General features: G+C 37.8%; 2 protein-coding genes and 1 long non-coding RNA gene across 8 annotated transcripts in view; 2 read left to right on the plus strand and 1 right to left on the minus strand.

The window, feature by feature from the left end:
* The window catches only part of LOC106878060 (uncharacterized), a 26733-nt gene extending 22811 nt beyond the window's left edge, over positions 1 to 3922 (plus strand). For all 4 annotated transcript variants that reach the window (XM_014927150.3, XM_014927151.3, XM_014927152.3 and 1 more), the window contains one exon: positions 3520 to 3922. In XM_014927150.3, coding sequence (XP_014782636.1) covers positions 3520 to 3642 — 123 coding nt within the window. In that variant the 3' untranslated portion in view covers positions 3643 to 3922. The remainder of the gene's footprint in view (positions 1 to 3519) is intronic.
* LOC149134680 (uncharacterized) lies at positions 3860 to 12861 on the minus strand. 3 transcript variants are annotated; one of them, XR_016242616.1, is made up of 3 exons: positions 12452 to 12861; positions 10409 to 10629; positions 3860 to 4323 (listed from the first exon to the last, which is right to left on the minus strand). It is a non-coding gene; the product is annotated as an uncharacterized LOC149134680 (long non-coding RNA). The 3 variants fall into 3 exon arrangements; XR_016242617.1 differs by lacking the exon at positions 12452 to 12861 and adding an exon at positions 12008 to 12389; XR_016242615.1 differs by lacking the exon at positions 12452 to 12861 and having other exon boundaries at positions 10409 to 11643.
* Positions 11805 to 21611, plus strand: part of LOC106878059 (centrosomal protein 20) — a 32190-nt gene continuing 22383 nt past the window's right edge. Inside the window, exon 1 of the mRNA XM_014927149.3 lies at positions 11805 to 11921. Coding sequence (XP_014782635.1) covers positions 11894 to 11921 — 28 coding nt within the window. The 5' untranslated portion in view covers positions 11805 to 11893. The remainder of the gene's footprint in view (positions 11922 to 21611) is intronic.

Genomic DNA, 21611 nt, shown 5'->3' on the forward strand with positions numbered 1-21611 from the left:
TTTATGGGTGATGTGGCTGTTATTTTTAGCATATCTCACAACCACCTTTCTGGTTTCTTTGTTACTGTGACACATATTGATGTTCTTCAATATTTTTCTCTCCATAAAACATTCAATGGAATGATGATGTACCTAAGTCTGGTCTATTGTGGGGATTTAAGCAAAAAATTCAAATTGTCCATATTTTAAGCTCTGATTTGAAAAAGTGTGGAACTTTTAGGATTTATGGTGAGTAGGGAGGGATTAAAAATTTTTTTGTTTTTTAATGTTTTTTTCATAATCATATGAATTCCCATGTGTAGATAACAAATTTGCAAAACTTTTCTGAAAATTCTAAAAAATAAAACAGGTTATGAGTGGTTATATGGGGTACTTAACCCTTTAGTGTTCAAACCGGCCAAAATTAATTCCCCTTTATTTGTTCAAACTAGCCAAATCCTGCTGTATCTGACTTCTCTACAAAATCACTAAAAAAATAAACAAATCACGTTATTGAATTTTCATAGCTTTGAGATAATGTACGATGAAGCCTTCCCTGCCTTTATTCAAGTATAAATACTGTGAAATTGTTTAGACCACATGGTTTTCTTCAATGTTTGAAGAGAAATCTGTACCTTAGTTTTTAATGAAATGATGTCCACAAGTAGCGATTCTGACTTTGAAGGTTTTACTCTTGATGATATAGAAAATATAAATGAAAACAAGAGTATTTTGTCTTCAGACAAATTTGATATTGATATTAGTGAATATTCGTCAGACAAGGAAGATTTTGAGAATGAATGTGATAAAAATGAAAGTGATGAAAATGATATTGTAAACATGGCATCATGGTCAAAGATTACAATACCAATCACTATTCCTGATTTCACAGAAAACACTGGTCCAAAGCACAATTTGCCTCCTGATGCTCAACCATTAGACCTATTTTTATTTTTACCAGAAAGTTTTTTTGAAAATGTTATAGAGGAAACATACAAATATGCGCAACGTATGATTTCTATTCGCGGAAGAAATGATCCACTATGGCAGCCAACTTATGCTGCGGAAATGAGAGCGTTTTTCACAATCAATTTGGTGTTTGGTGTTAAACAGCTTCCTCAACTGTGGAACTACTGGAGTCCTGATATAAGGTATGGTGATCCGTATATCTCAAGTATAATATCAAAGACGAAGTATTCGAAAATATTTCAGTATTTACATTTAACTGATTCTGCTAATGCCCCCAGCAAAAACGACCCAAACTATGATCCTCTGTACAAAGTACAACCTGCAATTGATTTACTCCTTAATGGTTATAAAACTGTATCTACCTGGGAAAAATCTCTATGTAGATGAAGCCATGATAGGCTGTAAGGGCAGAGTACATTTTTGGCAGTACATGGCTGCCATACCCACTAAATGGGGGACCAAGGTATGGGAAGTTTGTGAATCAAACACTGGATATTGTGTAAACTTCGATGTTTACACAGATAAAAAATATAATGGAAACACACCATATGGATTGGGATATGATGTTGTATGGTCTCTTACTGACCCATTTCACCATCAGCACCGACTCCTCTATTTTGACCAATTTTTTTTCTTCAGTGGCTTTGGCAGAAAATCTTGCCTGTGTAAGTACTTACACATGCAGTACTGTTATGGGCACCCGTAAAGGTTTACCCCATGTAATGAAAACAAAATTTTTTCAAAAGTGGTGACATTTTACAAATGCAAAAGGAAAATTTATTAGCTACTGCTTTCAAAGACAAAAGACAGATTTTATTCCTGTCTACTAATGAACAACCTAGTGAATATTTGTTATAACAAATATATGGGTGAGGTTGATAAATCTGACCAATATCAGGCATATTACCTAGTTTGTTGACCAGGGAAGAAATGGTGGAGGTACATTTTGTGGTTTTTAGTTAATTTAACTATAGTTAATTCATATATTGTATATGTAAAAAGCTACAAGGTACCTCCACCACCAAAGGACTACAACCATTTGAAATTTTGGGTTGACATCACATCTCAGTTACATTAGGGCTTTTCTTCTAGAAAGCACAGAACTGGGAGAAAGGCAAAATTAACTGAAGTGGATGTCAACAGAGAAAATATTGACTTTCATAAAGTCGAAAAGATAAATGGAAGAAAAAAAGTTTGCAGACTGTGTTAGCTGCAAAAAAGAAAAACTGCAAAAGGGCATCAGATTGAAACTTTGTATATGTGTTCCTTTTGCGAAGTGCCCTTGTATAAAGGGTGCTTTGGGCAGTTTCATGACAGAAATATGTCATAACTATATTATTTTATTATAAATATGTGAAAGTGAGAAATACATATTAATTTTCAGTATGTTACATACTTGTATTCACCTTTGTCTCACCTGTTAATGAGCTTTTTTTATTAGATACATTCTATTATGTAAATGAATTCATTAAATTGTATAAGAGTACATAGCCAATGGTATTTGGCTAGTAAAAGAGTTTTGTATTTTATTTTCAATGAAAATGTTTGAATGAAATATAGAAAAAGAATAAAATCTTGTACTGATTACACCTGTATCTTAATTAATTCAAATTAATGTACCTCATCTTGAAAAATGTAAAATTGTCAGGATAATTTTAGTAACAAATCAAACAACTAAGATGTATTAAGAATATGAATTTTAGTGTTTATTCATAATGTTATTGTTTTTACACCTGTGAATTAAATTTATCTGCCCATGAAAGTCAAATTTAATGAGAAAGATCAGCTAAAATTACGTAACTATAAACCACTGGCATATAAGCACCCATTTACAAAATTTCAAATCTGTATGTAGAAAATTAACAAAGTTACAAGCAAATATTGTGGACACCCCACTTGAACCTGAATAAATCAAAATTAATGTGAACAGATAAGCATTACATTTGACAAATTAATCTAAACACTAGAGGGTTAAACCAAAATTCCACCCAACATGATAAATAAATTTATAGAGCTTTACTGCTCATCTCACAAATAGTGAGGCAACATAGAATACAATTTGCTGCACAATGCTTTAGAACAAAAATTGAGCTTACATCACCACTGTTGCTTTTTTACCTCTGCTATATCCTTTGTTTCTTTGATCTAGATAGTTGCGTTCCACCTCTACCTGTCTCTCCTCTCATTACATCTACTGTGCCTCTACACATACACATTATATCCAATCTTTTCATTGTAAAACATCATCCCGCCTCAATTTCATCAATTTACAGATGGTCATTGAACATGAAATAAATCAATCTGACCATTATAGGGGCAAATGGGGTCTGTCATAAGCACTGTCCCCATTGTCTTGACTTCATGGGGTGGAGGCTGTCATTAAGCTTCTGTTTTTTTTTTTTTTTTACCTGAGACAGTCATAAACAAAATATTTACAGTTAGCTAGCCTTAGCTACTATTTTCTAAATCAGGGTCTATCTTCCATGCTGTTTACATGACTGTATATGTTTCCTCTAATAATAAAAACTATGAATTATAACTAGTTTATTTATATATTTACTTTTATTTCAGGTTCCTCGTGTATTTGTGAATGGTGACTGTATTGGTGGCTGTGATGATACAAAAGCTCTCTATAAATCAGGAAAACTTCAAGAGAAGATAAATGAATGTTCTGAAATGAAAGAAACATCCTAATATTGTTATTGTTGTCTTTGTTCCCACTCCATCTCATCATGCACTTGGATTTCTGCTGGTTAGCCATTTTTCCTACTGGAATTTTCTCCTTGTGGAGCTACTGTAAAAAAAATTGTATTAGAATTTAAGACTAATTTATCATGAAATGAGAAAAATGAATTGAAAATAATATCTAACTGGTTAAAAAATTGGGACATAAAAAGACACAATTTACATGTCTGTTAAAAAACTGATAAATTATTTATTTTGCACATAATCAAATAAATTTTTCAAAAATCAAGTGGATATTAAAAGTTTTTTCTTTTTTCATACAGTTGTTGTTCTTGTTTCATTCTGAGTAAGCCTTTTGTGCAAGCTCTATCATCAAAAGCATGGGTTGAATGGTTCAACAGAATCCGATAAACCTGAAAACTGCCTCAATCTCAAGTGTTTACTTCAGCATGGGTTTCTATAGCTGGATACCTTTCCTAATATCAACCACTGTTTAAAGTGTATTGGGTCATCTTATGATACTGTCACTCTCAGAACAAGCTTCTTTGATTAAGAAGGGTATAATGGAAAGGAAGGAGGTTTTGAGCCAAGTGTCTTGAGGCTAAAGTGTCATTGAAGAACAGCAACAGATGTCTTGCTGTAGAGAAGATACATGACTACCATGCATTACATAATGGTTGTTAAGAGTTGCTGGAAAGAGAGATAAAGATGGTGGTGATGGGTTATCAGTACATACTCTTAAGATACAAGAAAGTGAATATAAGAGAGGATCAGGTAGGGTGGGTGGGTGGGTAAGATCACAAGAGTGTAAGAAAAGGGGATAAAGGTAAATGCAATGAATGGTGAACAATGGTCGGGGTATAGAGTGGGGTGAAAGAATTAGGTGTGGATCAGGAAAGAGCTATTAAGTAGCAGTGCAGAAAGGGTGGAGAGCAGCAGTATCATAAAATTGTAATAAAATAAGAATGAAGGAGGTGGTGTGGGGGGTGACAGACTTGAAGATCATAGATACATAGTGGTGGATATAGAGACAAATAATGGTGTGGAAAGTGTCAATGACAAATACGAGAGATGTTGAGAATGGTAACAGATATGAGGGGATATTAAAGATGAAGTATAGTAGCTATAACATGAAACTCAGGAGAAAGTAAAAGCTAAATGGTGGCACAGAAAAGGGTAATCAGTGGAAAAGGATTATATATATGTGTGTGTGTAGGGGTGTATTTATGTATATAAATACATACCCACAAGCATCCAGTCCACACTGTAAAGTGGTTGGCATTTATTTGGAAGGGCATCCAGCTGTAAAAAACCATGCCAAAACTGACCTCTCCTGTGATGGTGCCATGTAAAAAGCACTTAGTCCACGCTGCAGAGTGACTGGTATTAAGAAAGGCATCCAGCTGTAAAAAGCCTGCCAAAACAGACACAGTAGCCAGGGTTAGCCTTCTGCTTAGCTGGCTCATGTCAAAGTGTCCAACCCATTCCTGCATGGAAGACAGACGTTATACGATGATGATATATGCATGTATATATATATATCATCATCATCATTTAGTGTCCATGCAGGCATGGGTCAGACAATTTGATACGATCCAGTGGGTTCAAAGACTTTGTGCTCCAATGTTCACTATGGCATAGTTTCTATGCCTGCATGCCCTTCCTAAAGCCAACCACTTTACTGTGAGCAGTGGATGCTTTTATGCCACCAACACTAGTGAAGTCGTCATGTAGCTTGTAAGGTTATGAACCCAGAATAGGGGGTGTTGTATTTATACTTAGAGATAAGGGGTCAGAGCACGGGTTTCCAACCTTTACACTACCAAGGACCCCTTTTATTTAAATTAGTTTTCCCACGGACCCCAAGATATTGAAAGGTCTGTCAGCTTAACAAGCTGATGGACCCCCAGTTATACCTTTGCAGACCACAGGTTGGGAAGCACTGGGTTAGGGTACGAGAGATGAGGCAAGAGCAGATTCTTGTCCAGGAGCTACATGGCTACTCACATTTACAAGAAAGGGTGTGTAGGTAAAGCTGTATATATATATATCTCTGTAAATAATATGTGACAATTATTCGGTAGCCATGATAAAACTCCGAGTTTCGGATGCCGGGGCAGAAACCCATGCTGCCATCTCTTCAGTTATCTGGCCATCAAAGAATGCTATGAAAATGACCATTGAACAAAGGGAAATTACTGTGTGATTGACCGTTATTAAGACAAAAGAGCTATTAGAATGACCGTTAAGTGAGGGGAGAGAGTAAAGGTAAGGGAGTATTGGCATATGTGTGTGTTTCAAGTAAGGGTGGATGAGTATATATATATATAGGAGCATGTACATGGGTGTGTGGGCACGCATGTGTATGTATGGACTGGTGCGATTACTATGGACATTTTTACTCCCTTACTTTCACTCCCTCCCCTCACTTAGCAGTCATTCTAATAGCTCTTTTGTCTTAATAACAGTCAACCACCTGTATTTCAAGTGAGGGTGGATGAGTATATATATATATGGGAGAATATACAAAAAATAACAACAGACGAGGACAGGTGGTGTAAATAACAAAAGTATATATTAGTATGACGCTCGGGAATACGGAAAGTCTTTGACGTTTCGAGCTACGCTCTTCAACAGAAAGAATACGGAGACAAGGAGAAAAACACGGAGAAAAAAAAAAAAAAAAATTGAATAGTGTTCAGTCAACGGTCAATCATAATATATATATATATAGGCGCATGTATGTGGGTATACGGGCACGCATGTGTATGTATGGACTGGTGCGCTTACTACGACCATTTTTACTCCCTCCCCTCACTTAGCGGTCATTCTAATAGCTCTTTCGTCTTAATAACGGTCAATCACACAGTAATTTCCCTTTTTTAACGGTCATTTTCATAGCATTTTTTCAATGGCCAGATAACTGAAGAGATGGCGGCATGAGTTTCCGCCCCGACATCCGAAACTCGGAGTTTTATCATGGCTACCGAATAATTGTCACATATATTTACAGATAAATTCCTCTATTTACATAATATTGAGGTCTCTTTCTTTCTTTTGTTGTCTTACTTTTTCTATCAATATATATATATATACAAAAAGAAGTAAAGGTAATGTTATGCCACTTTGGAATAATCCTTATTATTGTTGTTGATATTATATGCTCCCAGAAACCTATATGGTTAATGTAATATATTTAGAATTATCTAACAGAATCATCATCATCATTTAACGTCCATTGTCCATGGTGGCATGGGCTGGATGGTTTGACCAGGGCTTGTAAGCTGGAAGGCTACACCAGACTCCAGTCTGATTTGACATGCTTTTCTATGGCTGGATGCCCTTCCTAACATCAACCACACTGAGAGTGCAATAGGTGCTTTTTACATGCCACTGGCATGGGTGCCATTTGGGTGACACAAGTATCTGCCATGACAGTGATTTTGCTTGTCTTAATGGGTCTTCTGCTCAAGTACGACATAATGCCAAAGGTCTCCATCATTTCCTCCATGAGGCCCAACACTTGAATGGAACTCAGCCACTTTGCCTCCGTGAGGCTCAACGCTCAAAAGGAACTCAGCCACTTTGCCTCCATGAGGCCCAATGCTCGAATGGTGCTCTTTATATGCCACCGGCATGGGTGCCAGTTACATGACACCAACATCAGCCATGACTATGATTTCACTTGGCTTGATGGGTCTTCTCAAGCACAGCATATAGGATAAATTCTTATCTTATCTCTAAATTCTTATCTTATGAAAATATTATTGGATTTATATATTAATTATTGAATAACCTACTTTATTTACCTGAAAGTAAATTGGGAAATGTTTGGAGTAATCTCTTACTATTTACAAATATATATATATATATATATATATATATATATATATATTATACATCTATATATATTATACATCTATGTGTTTGTCTTCCACCACCATTTGACAATCAGTGTTGGTTTGTTTCTATCCCAGTGGTTTCACAAAAGAGACTAACAGATAAGTATCAGGATTTTTAAAAAATCATGTATCGGGGTCAATTTGTTCAACTAAACAAGTTAAAAGTAAATGATGTATAAGTCATATGATTCATCAAAAAAAAACCCCCATATTTATGGTTGAAAGAAAAAGAGAAGGGTAATGCTGTATTAATACATTGGAAGGGAATATTTAATTGAATTGTGCTTAAAGTATATTTTATTAATGATTGTCTGTAAAACGCATTGGCCCAGGCAAGATTAATTATGCACAATATAATCTATGATGATTTAAAATGTGATCACAAGTAAAATTGAGGTTCTAAATAGTGAATTAAAAAATAATAAATGGGAAGAAATATCAATTTTATAGAAAATTTATAGGCTTATATGTTACTTGACTTAAATGTCATTATCATTACAGGAAAATATGCTAAGCTTGATATTATAATTAATATTAAGATTATTAAAAGCAGTGAGCTGGCAGAGTTATCAAAACACCAGGCAGAATGCTTAGTAGCATTTGTTCTAGCTGAAGCTGCAAAGTGGAATCAAACTGCTCTCACATCAAAGATCCAAAACCACTCATAGCAAAAGCTCACCTCCCTAAGGAATTAACGGCCAAAATCCTTCCGTTCTATTGCTGATATACAGACACTTGGCTAGTCCATCACATTAAGGGATGGATGGTCAAAGTAAAGCTAAATGGACTTGACCATCACATGGCGAACTAAAATGGGTAGCTAAAATTCAAGAGTAATCATGCTTCTGCTACAACTACTCTCTCACCAGAGAATCAATTGTGAGGGTAAGAAATGAAAACCAGAAAAAATGTTGCCAGGAGAAAAAATATACAACAAATGTTAACAAAAATGTACATGAAAAACGAAAAGAGCATAAGCTAATAGTGTCCAATAAAAATGAACAGTACATCAAATATGAAAATATACCCAAAAGTTCATATTGATGGCTGAAAATGTTAATAACAGTTCAAGATAAAGTCTTTAGAAAATTGCTGTTATTTCTAGCAACAGTAAAAATCAAGAAAGCATATAAAAAAAAGGCAATGACAGTAAATTGTGTGTAACAGACAGTCAAAGGTTTTTGAAATTTCAAAATGTATTGTATAGAAGAGTATCAGTGTTTCAAAAGTGAAACCAAACTGCTCTCACATCAAAGATCCAAAATCACTCGTAGCAAAAACTCACCTCCCTAAGGAATTAACAGGCAAAATTCTCCTATTTTATAGTTAGATGTACAGACACCAGGCTAGTCGATCATGCTGAGTGACGGACAGCCCAAGTAAAGCTAAATGGACTTGACCGTCATGTGGTGAACCAAAATGGGTAGCTAAAAGTAAAAAGCCACAATGTAGGTAGCTAAAGTTCAAGAGCAATCATGCTCTGCTACAGCTTCTTTATGCAATGGGGGAGTTCACATGTGTAATTATCTAACCACAATTTAATGGCATCAGTCCTAAGTTGTGGAGTATATTTGAATAGAGGCTCACAATATCATATAATACTATCAACATCTTTTGTTGACTGTTTTCAGGTGGTTTAAAACACCTAAATCATCTCTTATGAACCTTCTGATGTGCTTGAGAAATGGCTTGAGCAGAATATCTAGAAAAAGTTATTCAGATGGTTGGTTTTATATATTGGTCCAGCTATTATTAGTTTTAATTTCAGATAATTTGTTGAGAAAATATTGATGCATATGTTAGTGGCACCTTCACATGATGCTGCATAGAATGCAAACTAAAACACAAGACTACAGACAAACTCCACTCTGTAAATATATATATAAATTTAAGCACTTCATCCGAATATTAAATTTGTATTATTTAATTCACTGTCGGAAGAATTTCTAATAGATAATTCCTTACATGTCTATGTAACATGTAAAACTCTGTGATTCCTATTAGCAAATGAAACATCATCATCATCATCATCATTTAACGTCCGCTTTCCATGCTAGCATGGGTTGGACGATTTGACTGAGGACTGGTGAAACCAGATGGCTACACCAGGCTCCAATCTGATTTGGCAGAGTTTCTACAGCTGGATGCCCTTCCTAACGCCATGTATAATGGTGAATAAATAGTATCAATAATTGTTCCAACTTCCTGTTTTGTTACATAGGCAATCAATTGTTTTGACTCTCAGAAAATGCCATTCGCGACTTGAGGAAAACAAACAAGTAACCTAGAAATCTGAATAATAGGCACAGAAGTGGCTGTGTGGTAAGTAGTTTGCTTACCAGCCACATGGTTCCGGGTTCAGTCCCACTGCATGGTACCTTGGGCAAGTGTCTTCTACTATAGTCTCGGGCTGACCAAAGCCTTGTGAGTGGATTTGGTAGACGGAAACTGAAAGAAGCCCGTCATATATGTATATATATATATATATATATATATATATATATATATATATATATATATATATATATGTATGTCTGTATGTGTGTGTGTGTGTGTATGTTTGTGTGTCTGTGTTTGTCTCCCCAACATCGCTTGACAACTGATGCTGGTGTGTTTACGTCCCCATAACTTAGTGGTTCGGCAAAAGAAACCAATAGAATAAGTACTAGGCTTACAAAGAATAAGTCCTGAGGTCGATTTGCTCGACTAAAGGCGGTGCTGCAGCATGGCTGCAGTCAAATAACTGAAACAAGTAAAAGAGTAAATGAGTAAAGAGAATACTAAAACTCTAGGGATGTTTGATTGCACCCGAAATATCAAAGAAATAGTATAATTTATCTTAATTTTTTTTACATATTTATTTTTATGCTTACCTTCAGCAGTGCAGTACAAATGTTTGTGACATTAGGACCTCTATTTATTGATGAAAACGAGTAAGCACAATTTTTGTTTGTTATTTCTTGACGAAAAAACACGTTGCTTCCATGATGTCAACACATATACACACACATATAATGAATGTCATGGCGTGTCAATCAACACAAACTCACGTCTGCTATCTGTGACATATATACACACATGGCCCTTGCGATCTCTAAGAAAGAAAAAAAAGCATTCACTTTTTGACGTTCACAATATTTTAATCATTTAGAAATATTTTTACCTGAATGTGATTTCAAAAATGTAAGCTGCTCGTACAGTAAGTATTTATATTTTAGCTGTCTTTAAACAGACAATATTTTAATGTTTTTTTTAAAATTATTTTCAAGTTGTTAATTTTTTTATTTGAGAGAGAGAGAGAGAAAGAGAGTGAAGGGGTGTGTTGTCATGTATACGTACATACATCAATACATATGCATACATTTTTTGTATGTATGTGTGTGTGTATGTGAGAGAGAAAGAGAGTGAGTGGATGAACGTGCGTGTTCTCATGTATGTGTAAGTGTCTCTCTCTCTCCCTCTCACACACACACTCGTCCGTTTCATATACATGTTCATACGTCTTTCCCTTTCACTTTAAAACAATAGTAAATAAAAAAAAATTACGGAAATTAACGAACAAAACCAGATGACAGTTTTGAGAGTCAAAATGACAATTCTGAAAGGGAATAGTATTACAAAAATTTTCTGGAGTGCATTCAACGTATCTCAGCACCAAAGATTTGGCTGCTATTTCTAGCACGCCCTGCTACCACGTAACAGCTATTTGTGATAAAGGACCCGAAATACCTGTTACGTGGTAGCAGGGCGTACAAGAAATAGCGGCCAAATCTTTCCTTTTCTGGAGAAAGAAACCGTTTACTCGTGATTTCGATGTCACATTCGTTGAAAGCATGCGAAATAACCTGGAAAAGGAAAAAAAAAATCCATGAAACAAAACTCCGTTACTGAGAAACTCAGACTTTCCAGGTGGCCCAACAGGTCACGGGCATTCTAGTATTTAATTAAAAATAACATTCATTATAAAATGGAATGACATATAAAGGTCAACAGAAATTATGGTCGTGTTTTATTTGCTATCACTGATGTTCTGTGACTATAGTAAACAACATTCCGACTTCGTTTAGGAAATTCAAGTAATCCATAATATTTTTATACATTCCCTAGTTCCTCCGAGAAAAAAAGTTCGCAATTCTCCACTTATTGGTCAAACGATTAAAAACAAGAAGAAAAGCAGTAAAATATATAGCTTATTAAAACTAATTTAGTATTCGTTAAATTTACCAGAAATCATGTTAATTATTTCATTAGATTTATTATTGATAATTTTTTTTTTAATTGCTATTTCGTCAAGTACGGCTTCAGAACGGATAACTAGCTCTATCTCTAAATCACTTCCTCGCAACGAGTAAACAAACATGGCGCAAGTGAACGATTTAAAAAACGGTAAATTCCCTCTTGAATACACTTTAGTTTGTAGAATAGTTTATTTCTGTAGTTTTTCTCACATCGTAATATAACCTATTGCTCACCGTCTAAACGAAGGGGTCTCTAACTCTGAACTTAGTAGAAATAGCAGCCAATTCCTGCAAATCACTCAATACCAATTTTCATTTCTCAGTCATGTGAACACTGTTGCTGTTTAACCACAGGCCAGCCTTCAGTGAATAGAATGGCTGTAATTCTGACTGTGACTATCCTATTTTAAGACAGCATGCTGTGATTTGTGAGAAATTTGGACTTTATTTCTAACAGGCTTAGCGACCGCGTTGAAGATAGCTCGTACCAAACTATCGTATTGCCAATAGCGTTGTGAACTTTTTTTTAATTACTGTAAAGAGTAACATGTCTGTAATGATAATGAAAACATGCTTTCTCAGCTTTTTACTCAATTGTAGTTATTATATAGGTAATCTTCCAGTTTCGAGAGGTTAAAAATGTAAATAAAATACAAGGGAAATAACTGAACGTCTTACCAGTATTATCCGTACTACTTTGTTTATAAATAAATCACGTGATTTGATTGACGTTAACTGTTTATATATAAATCACACACCTGATTGAATATCATAGTTTCTTATGAGAAATTGAAAATGCCTCGTGGAAGACCGGCTGCACAACATCTTATTGTTGCTGAAAACGGAATCCTCACTCGTGAATTAATTTAGAGGAAAAATGGAAAATCTGTGATTTAAGCAGTAGCTCAAGATACAGAATGTTGGAATGGTGTGCGCGTCGTCGACTTATTAGAAATAAGTTTACCTGCGACGACTGTCTAGTACCATGCGGACTTATTACATGTGGTGACAGAATAGATGGAAAAGAATGGTACTGTAAACAATGCTGTTTGTAAAAAGAAAAAAATATTTTAAACTTTTATAAAAAAAAAAAAGGATCTAGTTCAAAACGGGGGCGCCAGTATTTTCTTAACGAAACACTTTGAAACTTGGGACACTGGTAGAATGTGTCATATAAAACATCTTTTTCTCTTAGTCTTCTTAAGAAAAATTATTATATTGCAACTTATTTCATGTTAAAGTTGTCGTATTTCTGTAATTTCAACCAATGACTGACGTCCATTCAGCCGAATACAGTAAGTGCTGACTACGTAAACAAACGATTCTCAAACGATTCTGGCGGTGATAAAATTATTATTTCCTTGTCAAAAAATGGCTGAAGCATATTGGCAGTAGCTAATAAACCTTTCTATTATAGGCACAAGGCCTGGTTTTTGAGGGAAGGGTTAGGGCAAATGTTGTACACATACAGTTCAGGCAGATGTTAACGAAATTATATTAAAAATAAAACGAAGGAAAACGAACACACGTGTGTTGCCTCTCTGAATATTTTTATTATGATCACGAAGGATCGAAAACACAGATGGGTACAATACAGGACAAACAAATAAACAAAATGTGCGAGTTCTATGATTTTTTAAAAATTACGATTGTCTTTTTTTTAAAAAAATGACGATGGTTTTAATATATGCTCATTGCCTTTTTTTTTTTTCCTCTTTCAATTATACAAGCATACATATGCGTATACACACACACATCCATACACATATATATATATATATATATATATATATATATATACATATACATATATATATATATATATATATATATATATATATATATATACATATACATATATATATATATATATATATATATATATATATATATAAAATATACAAGAATAAGGGCAGAGAATCGTCAATTAATAATAGAATTAATAATTAACAATTCTGCCAAGTAGTTCAGTATGAAAAAGACCTTTATCGGTAAGACTATTTATCATTATAAATATACAGGGATTAGCAATTGAGTTGCTTCTCCAACATACTGAAAATTTAGAAATAGCAGTCAAAGAACTACTGATTCCAAACTACAAATTTTCTCCAAAGTGGATGGCGATATTTATGGCACACATAGAACAAAAAACCGGAGGGAAAAGCGTAAACAAGCCAAGCCTTTAGTTAATTGGATACAAATCGTTTCATGGTTAAGTGAATGGAAATTTCACTATTCCAATCTTCAGCCTCAATATTCTGATAAATTTGAAAGTGTCTCTAAAAAAATTCACGGTAATCTTTGGCCATGCGACACCAAAAATCAACGATAAGAAAGGCACTTACGAATTCATCGGCTAGCGAGTTCAGGCACCTCACCCCAAAGAAATCTATTCCATGTGCGTCACAAATAGTCCCGTATGAAAAAAAGTTCCGTGTCGAACTGGATTACGGTTTAGCCATCTAACTTAGAGATATCAAATATAAAATATACAAGAATAAGGGCAGAGAATCGTCAATTAATAATTAACAATTCTGCCAAGTAGTTCAGTATGAAAAAACCTTTATCGGTAAGACTATTTATCATTATAAATATACAGGGATTAGCAATTGAGTTGCTTCTCCAACATACTGAAAATTTAGAAATAGCAGTCAAAGAACTACTGATTCCAAACTACTGAATTTTTTTAGAGACACTTTCAAATTTATCAGAATATTGAGGCTGAAGATTGGAATAGTGAAATTTCCATTCACTTAACCATGAAACGATTCGTATCCAATTAACTAAAGGCTTGGCTTGTTTACGCTTTTCCCTCCGGTTTTTTGTTCTATGTGTGCCATAAATATCGCCATCCACTTTGGAGAAAATTTGTAGTTTGGAATCAGTAGTTCTTTGACTGCTATTTCTAAATTTTCAGTATGTTGGAGAAGCAACTCAATTGCTAATCCCTGTATATTTATATATATATATATATATATATACATACATACACATATACACACATATATATACACCCACACATACATATACATACATACACACACATATCCATCCCTACACATACACACGCATATACTTAAACACGTATATAAAATAACAGAAGGATTGGGTTTTTCAACCCGGCAGCCTATAAGGCCCAGCAGCTTGCCTTTTATTATTTTCGATGATTAGTTTGGGTGACTTACACCCACCTTTTTCACCACTTCCTTCCATCTCTGCTCATATACTCTGGCTGACAGGGTTCTCTTTTCCAGCCCTATTTTGCTCTTCAGATGGTATTTGAAGTAATTCAGCAATCCAGGGCCGGACATGTAGGACCCTGTCCCCAAACATTCCATTCTTGTCCTCCATATGCACTCTTTCAATACTGCTACCGTACAGAAAAAGCAAGCCTCACCTTCCTTTGAGAGTCCAGTTGGCGGTATCATCTTTATCATAGACCCAGCCGACAGCTGTACTCGTCCCAGATGCGACAACACGTGTTCTACATAAATTATCAAGCTGGAGAGCTGCCGACAATGTACAAAAGCATGTAGGACAGTTTCACTGTCCTGCTCGCATCTTGGACATGTCGGTGACACTACTAAACCGTGCCTGGATAACTTCTCGCGAACAGGTAGAGCATTCCTGTAACACAGCCAAGTCAGAGATATTTGGAAATTATCCATGTACTCCGACTTGAAGGTTTTACTAAACAGTGCAGTAAGTTGGTTCTCGTCGAACCCCAGAGCCTCTCCTAGGACGTCATTGTTTTTGCCCTCCACTAGCCTTGTGTAGAACACCGAGGTGGTATTCCCGCAGCCAGCCTTGCCCGTCTTGTGGATAAACCAGAGTGCCTGACGGCACTCCTTCTGCCATAAAGTCAAATTACGTCTTTTAATGAGACCGGGTTTAAATCTTTCCAGCGAGGCCGGTCGCAGCAAGAACTCCTCCGCCAACGGACTCCACACCTTATCACCCTCCAGGTGGCACCAGAGATGTCTCAGCCTCAACGCATGTCTGCGCATCATTAGCCAGGGCATCCCCAAACCACCCTTTAGCGGTTCCTGGCAGCACACGGAGCGCCTCACAAGTGGCTTTCCCCCCCCTCCACAAAAAGCGGAAGAGGAGTCTTACCAGCTTGTTTAGCCAACAATCGGGGCAAGGCACAACAGACAGGCGGTAGGTGATTACAGATGCTATAAACACCTGCACCACCTCCACTCTACCCTTCAAGGACAGAAACCTTTCGGACCACTTCCGAACTATGGCCTCCACCTTGTTCACTACCTCGCTCCAATTCTTCTCCGTCTGGGAGTCTGAACCAAACCAGACTCCAAGCAACTTAACAGGACCATCTGTCCAGTGTCCAACGACACTGGACGATAACGGCTTGTTCCTCCAGGTGCCGAGGCGCAAACCGATGGACTTGTCCTTGTTGACTTTTGCTCCTGCCACCGCTTCGTATCTTCGGAGAGCCTCTTCTACACGAGGTAGTTGTGCTTCTTTAGACACGATGAGAGTGACGTCGTCCACATAAGCAGAAGTGAACTTACCGCATCCAATCTCATTAGGGATGTCACCCAACTTCTCCAGCCTCCGCAACAACGGCTCCAGGGCCAAGACGTACAGGACCGGGGATAGGGGACAGACCGCATGATCGAAAACGGCTCCATTAGGTATCCGTTTATCTGGACGGTGGACTTGATGCCGCTGTACATAGCGGAGATCCACCCGCGAAAGCCTGGGCCCAGCCCAGCTGCTTCGAGGACGGCCCCCAGGTACCGATGGTCTACCCTATCGAAAGCTTTACTTTGGTCTAAGTGGACCAATGCCCCTCCTTTACCGGTTAATTTCCCAACCCTGTCTAAGGTGTAGCGAAGAAGGTGAAGGTTGTCCTGGATCGACCTGCCTGGGATTGCACAGGTTTGTGCCTTCCCGACAAGTTTCTCCGCGACAGCCGTCAACTTTTTAGCTAACACCTTGGCCAAAATCTTTAACTCTACGTTTAGTAGAGTTATGGGCCTGTAATTACTAATGCTATCCCCCTTGCTTGGGTCCTTCTGGATCAGCGTCACAACTCCCCGGCTTACAGAACTGGGAATCCTCCCATTCTGCTGCCAGTTTGTATAGACGCCTGCCAGGACCTCCCCAAACAAGTCCGGCATTAAACGATAGAACTCATAGGGCAGACCATCCAGTCCCGGAGCCTTTTCCACGACGCATCCGGCCAGCACCTCTCTTACCTCCGCGGGAGTGATCGGGCCCTCACAGCATTCCGTCTCATGCGCCGAGAGTCGAGGCCCGCCAGCTAGGAAATCCCTTAAGGGCTCCCCGCGCTCAAGCGGACCGCTCTCCCCGAACACCCGAGCGAAATGCTGGTGAAGTGCCTTTTGCATCTCCTCCTGTCCATAGACCCTGCGCCCCTGCTCGTCAGTTAAAGACTTAATGCAGGACTTCTTGCCCTTCTGACTCTCCACACGACGAGCCCATCTGGCTACGTTGATACCTTCTCGTTTCCCAGCGCGTATTTTAGCTCTGACTCGGCACCCTTCGTGTTTGGCATTGAGGTGTCGGTACAAGACCGTTCTCGCTGCTGTCACTTTGGATGCGGAGCCAGCTTCCATTGCCTCATCTAGACTCTTGACTAAGTCACCCTCTATTCTATTCCTGTCTAAACTTAGCTGATTGCTAAATCTAATGGACTCAAGACGGATGGCTCTCTTGAGGGCGTGCCACCATCTATTATTAATGATGGTGCCACATAATGCCCTCTGCACTAACTCCTTAATCTGGGTACGAAAAGCTAAACAAGTCAAAATAGACTTGTTCATTTTCCAATACCCGGGTCCCTGTTTATGACACTTATCTATATGTACCTCACACGTCACAAGTTTATGATCCGAGTAAGGCACAATACAAAAATGTGGACAGCTAAAACTATTCTTATCTCTTTCCCTAACAAAAATTCTGTCTATGTACGATCTGAGTGAGCCGTCGTTATTACTCCACGTCCACTGTGGAACGCTCGGCTCATCCAGTCGGAAGCGGTCTACTAGATTAAAACTCTAGTAGACCCTTGAGGCAAGGATTCCCTTTCCTATCGGTGGAGCCCACACTATCGACGCGCGCATCGAGAATAGTGTTGAAGTCCCCTAGCAAAACTATGGTTTTAGACGTCAATAAAAAGTACTCCAGGTTCCGAAAAAAACCCGACTGCCCTTGTCCGTTAGGAGCATAGGCAGCCACCAACCTGAAGGACTGCTTACTTTCATGTGTCACATCTAGGACGACCAGCCTACCTTCTGGGTCCAGAAAGACAGTACGAATCTGTAACTCCAAGTCCTCCTTAAAAAGAACCACCATGCCTGCACCTCCCCTCCGGCTCGGCGAAATAAATTTCTCGTAGCCATTGAGGAGGGGCGAGAACGCCCCAGGTCCTTCCAACTTGGACTCGGTGATCACAGCCACATCTATTCTATGTGAAATGAGGTCGTCCAGAAAACAAGCTTGTTTCCATTTCGACCTCATTCCACGCACATTTAAACTACCCAACTTAATCATCGGAAAAAATAAGGGTAAAAGTAAACACTTACGGTTGTGAGAGGGAGCATGGCACTTTTTGTTTGCCATCCTCCCCTACTCCTTCCGCTTCTACTGGGCCCTTTTTCGGGGTTGCCACCGGGCTCTGGGTTGGGGTGGCTGCCGGGCTGACAATCAATCTGCCTTCCTTGACGTCATTGGAGACGTCTATAATAAATTTATTTAAAACATGTTCTTGAAATAGTCTTTCTTTAAAATCCTCTTCGGCCACCCTCGCGTAGCGGTATTTATCATCCTCCATACCACTTTTGAAGAACTTTATGCGAGGGTGGGCCTTTGTGTATTTCACCACCTTCTCGTTCTTCATGTTTATGGCTACTATCCTGTCGTTTTTTTTACAACCTTTCAACACAGGGTTAGGGGGGGGTCTTAAAATTCTGCCCTATGAGTGTTGTACCAGCGGGATAGGTGTGGGAGGTTTTTTTTTTTCCTCTGTCTGCAAGTTTGCAGCTTTTTTTTTTGTGTGTTTGGGGAGGGGAGTCTGGAGTGGATTGCGTCTTCCTTTTGTTTGTAACAGTTTTAAATGTCGTTTGTGTTGGTTCGTTTTCCTCCTCCGTCACCATTTTCTCAGACGTACTCACGCTTACTCGCTCCTGCTGCTTTCCACTTTCTTCCGTCTTCCTGCTTTCCACTGCAACTGTGACTGTTGACTCTCTTCTTCCCTCGTCCACTTTCGCGGGAGCGTCGCCACTCGCTTTAATGGTGTTTTGTTTATTTTTTGTGCAAGCTGAGCGAACGTGACCCTTCTGTCCACACTTGAAACATCTGGGTCTCCGTCCCTCAACTGACACGCGAATGGTATGTCCCTCCCCCACAGACACCCTGTTGGGCAAATTTTCCAAAGTATTGTTCTCCGCTTGGACAATCATCTCAAGCGCCTGACCTTTCCAACCGGTTGCTTTCCTTCTCCTTGTGCTTAAAATTTCTATATTTTCTTCCACGTCGAAGATTACGGCCGCTGCCGCCCACATTACGTCATACCTAAATGGTATGTCTTCTACAGTTACACGTGCTGTTCGTTTTCCCATGTAAGTGGGCAGCAGCATAATTAGGTCTGTTTTCAAGGTTTCTGTCGAAACCTCCTTTGCCACTTCCGCCGACTCGAAGTGAACTTCGATAGTTGCACTTCTTGTACCGCGGTTTACGTGAATGACTTTGGACCAAATTGGCGCCAAACACAGCTCCACCAGTTCATTACGCGCCTCTGCAATTTTTTTTTCCTTAATGTTGAATACCTTGTATACCACAATTTTTTCCTTAATTGCGTTGACTGCCTCGGGTGGTGGAATTAGCTTCGTTTCACCATCCACCTTTTGTACATATTTCCGGTATGTATACAGACTTTCTTTTGACATTTTTATTTCAATGGAGTCACCTCCAACGGCCTGTGCAAAACTTGGTTTTCCTTTGGAAACACTTTTACGTACACTTTCTTCCTCCATGGGGAGGACACTTTCCGCTACAATTAGAGTAGCCATATTTGTCAAAAGACAAAAGCACAAATAAAATTTTTACAGGGAATTTTTCGCCCCGTAGGGCGAAAATAACTGTATACCAACAGTTATTTAAACAGTTATTCAATACAAAGAGTTAGACAGACACGAACTCACACCGCAACAGCAAACAAAATCTCGATGGAAAAATTAATATATCCTCCTTAGCACAAGAAAAAGACATGTGTTGTCTCTCTGCAAAATGTCAGAAGTAATGGAGATTAAATACGCTTTACACCACTTAAACTGCCAAAGGAGTAACTGTAAACAGCTGAATACTTGTCAGTGATTGGTTGAAATTATTGAAATAAGACAATTTTTTACATGAAATAACTTTGAATACAAAAATTTTTTTCTGTTCTATAACACAAAATAGATAAGTATACGAAGTTTGAAAGTCTTTCGGTACCAAAAACACTACATAAAACATATATCAAAACTGGTGCCCCCGTTTTGAACTAGATCCAAAAAAAAAATTCCATCGCATGCTGTTTTAGAGAAAAAGTAGTACGGATAATACTGGTAAGTCGTTCAGTTATTTCCCTTGAATATTTTTATTTATTTCTTTTACCTCTCGAAACTGGAAGATTACCATTATATAAATATCATGGCGTTTTATATGCAATTACTTTTATAATATAGTGGCCCAGACTACTTGCAGTTGAAAGTACAGAAACCCATACTATACACACCAACAGTAACATTGTGTTTTTCCTTCTTTGAAGAGAAAAATTCCAAAAGTATCAAATAGCTTTGATACATATTTGCGTCTCCAAAGTTCATGGGAAGTTGCTATTTCATGATTCTTCACACTGTGGTATATCTTAATAAAATGGTCCAAGTACTATTGGGATTCTTTTATTTTGTTCTACAAGAGATGTGAAGGTTTTCATGGACTTTGAAACAAGGCATCGAGTCAGTAATGAAACTATAGACTCTTGCTCATCTGGATACCTGATGTTTGCATATGTTGGATTGCTGTTTAGGAGTTCTTGGTCTACAACATGAACTACAAGTGGTTTATTTTGTTGCTTCTTGTGAACTTCCTTAGTGCTGGTCTGGGAGTCATTAGTTGTTCCACTGTCACTCTCCCCATAAAATTCACTATCCTCTTGTGAATTTCCATGGGAAGACCAGCATTGGAATGCAAAGAAACGTTTATGAGTTGTATTTGTTGTACAGAACAGTGATGTATGGAAATGTAGCACCTCAAAAGGCACCTGTTTTCAGTGTATCTCTGACATTACATTATTCAAAAGCAGAACAGACTACCTTCCATATGGTCAACCTTTCTACATGTCCATTCATTGTAGAGGTGATATGAAGTAGTGGGAGAGATATTCCTTCACTTCCTTAGACATGAAGCAAGTCAGTGTATATAATATAATAGTATAATTTTGCATTAGCTGAGCAGGAAATCCAGACATCTGATCGCTGTTGGTGCATACAAACTGGGACATAAAAATGCAAAATGAAAACATGAATATTCAAGAACTATTATGAGTAAATATGAATTACACAAAACAGTTGGCAAAATTTCCTTGAAGGCCATATTAAGCTGTTCCATAGGCTTTATTGCTTTGGTAAGAGTTCCTTCTTGTGGGTGATAGAACTGAGATTTTAGTTCAGTACAAACCATATGAGAACCACAAGCTTTTCTCATGTGTAGAAACGGAAAGATTCCTAATAAAATGCAGTTGCCGAGTTACTCCTAGGTGACATAGACCATTGTGGATGTCAGCAAATGTGGAGGAAATAAAACT

Source organism: Octopus bimaculoides, chromosome 7, assembly GCF_046866305.1.
Source record: "Octopus bimaculoides isolate indiv1 chromosome 7, ASM4686630v1, whole genome shotgun sequence".
NCBI lineage: Eukaryota > Metazoa > Mollusca > Cephalopoda > Octopoda > Octopodidae > Octopus > Octopus bimaculoides.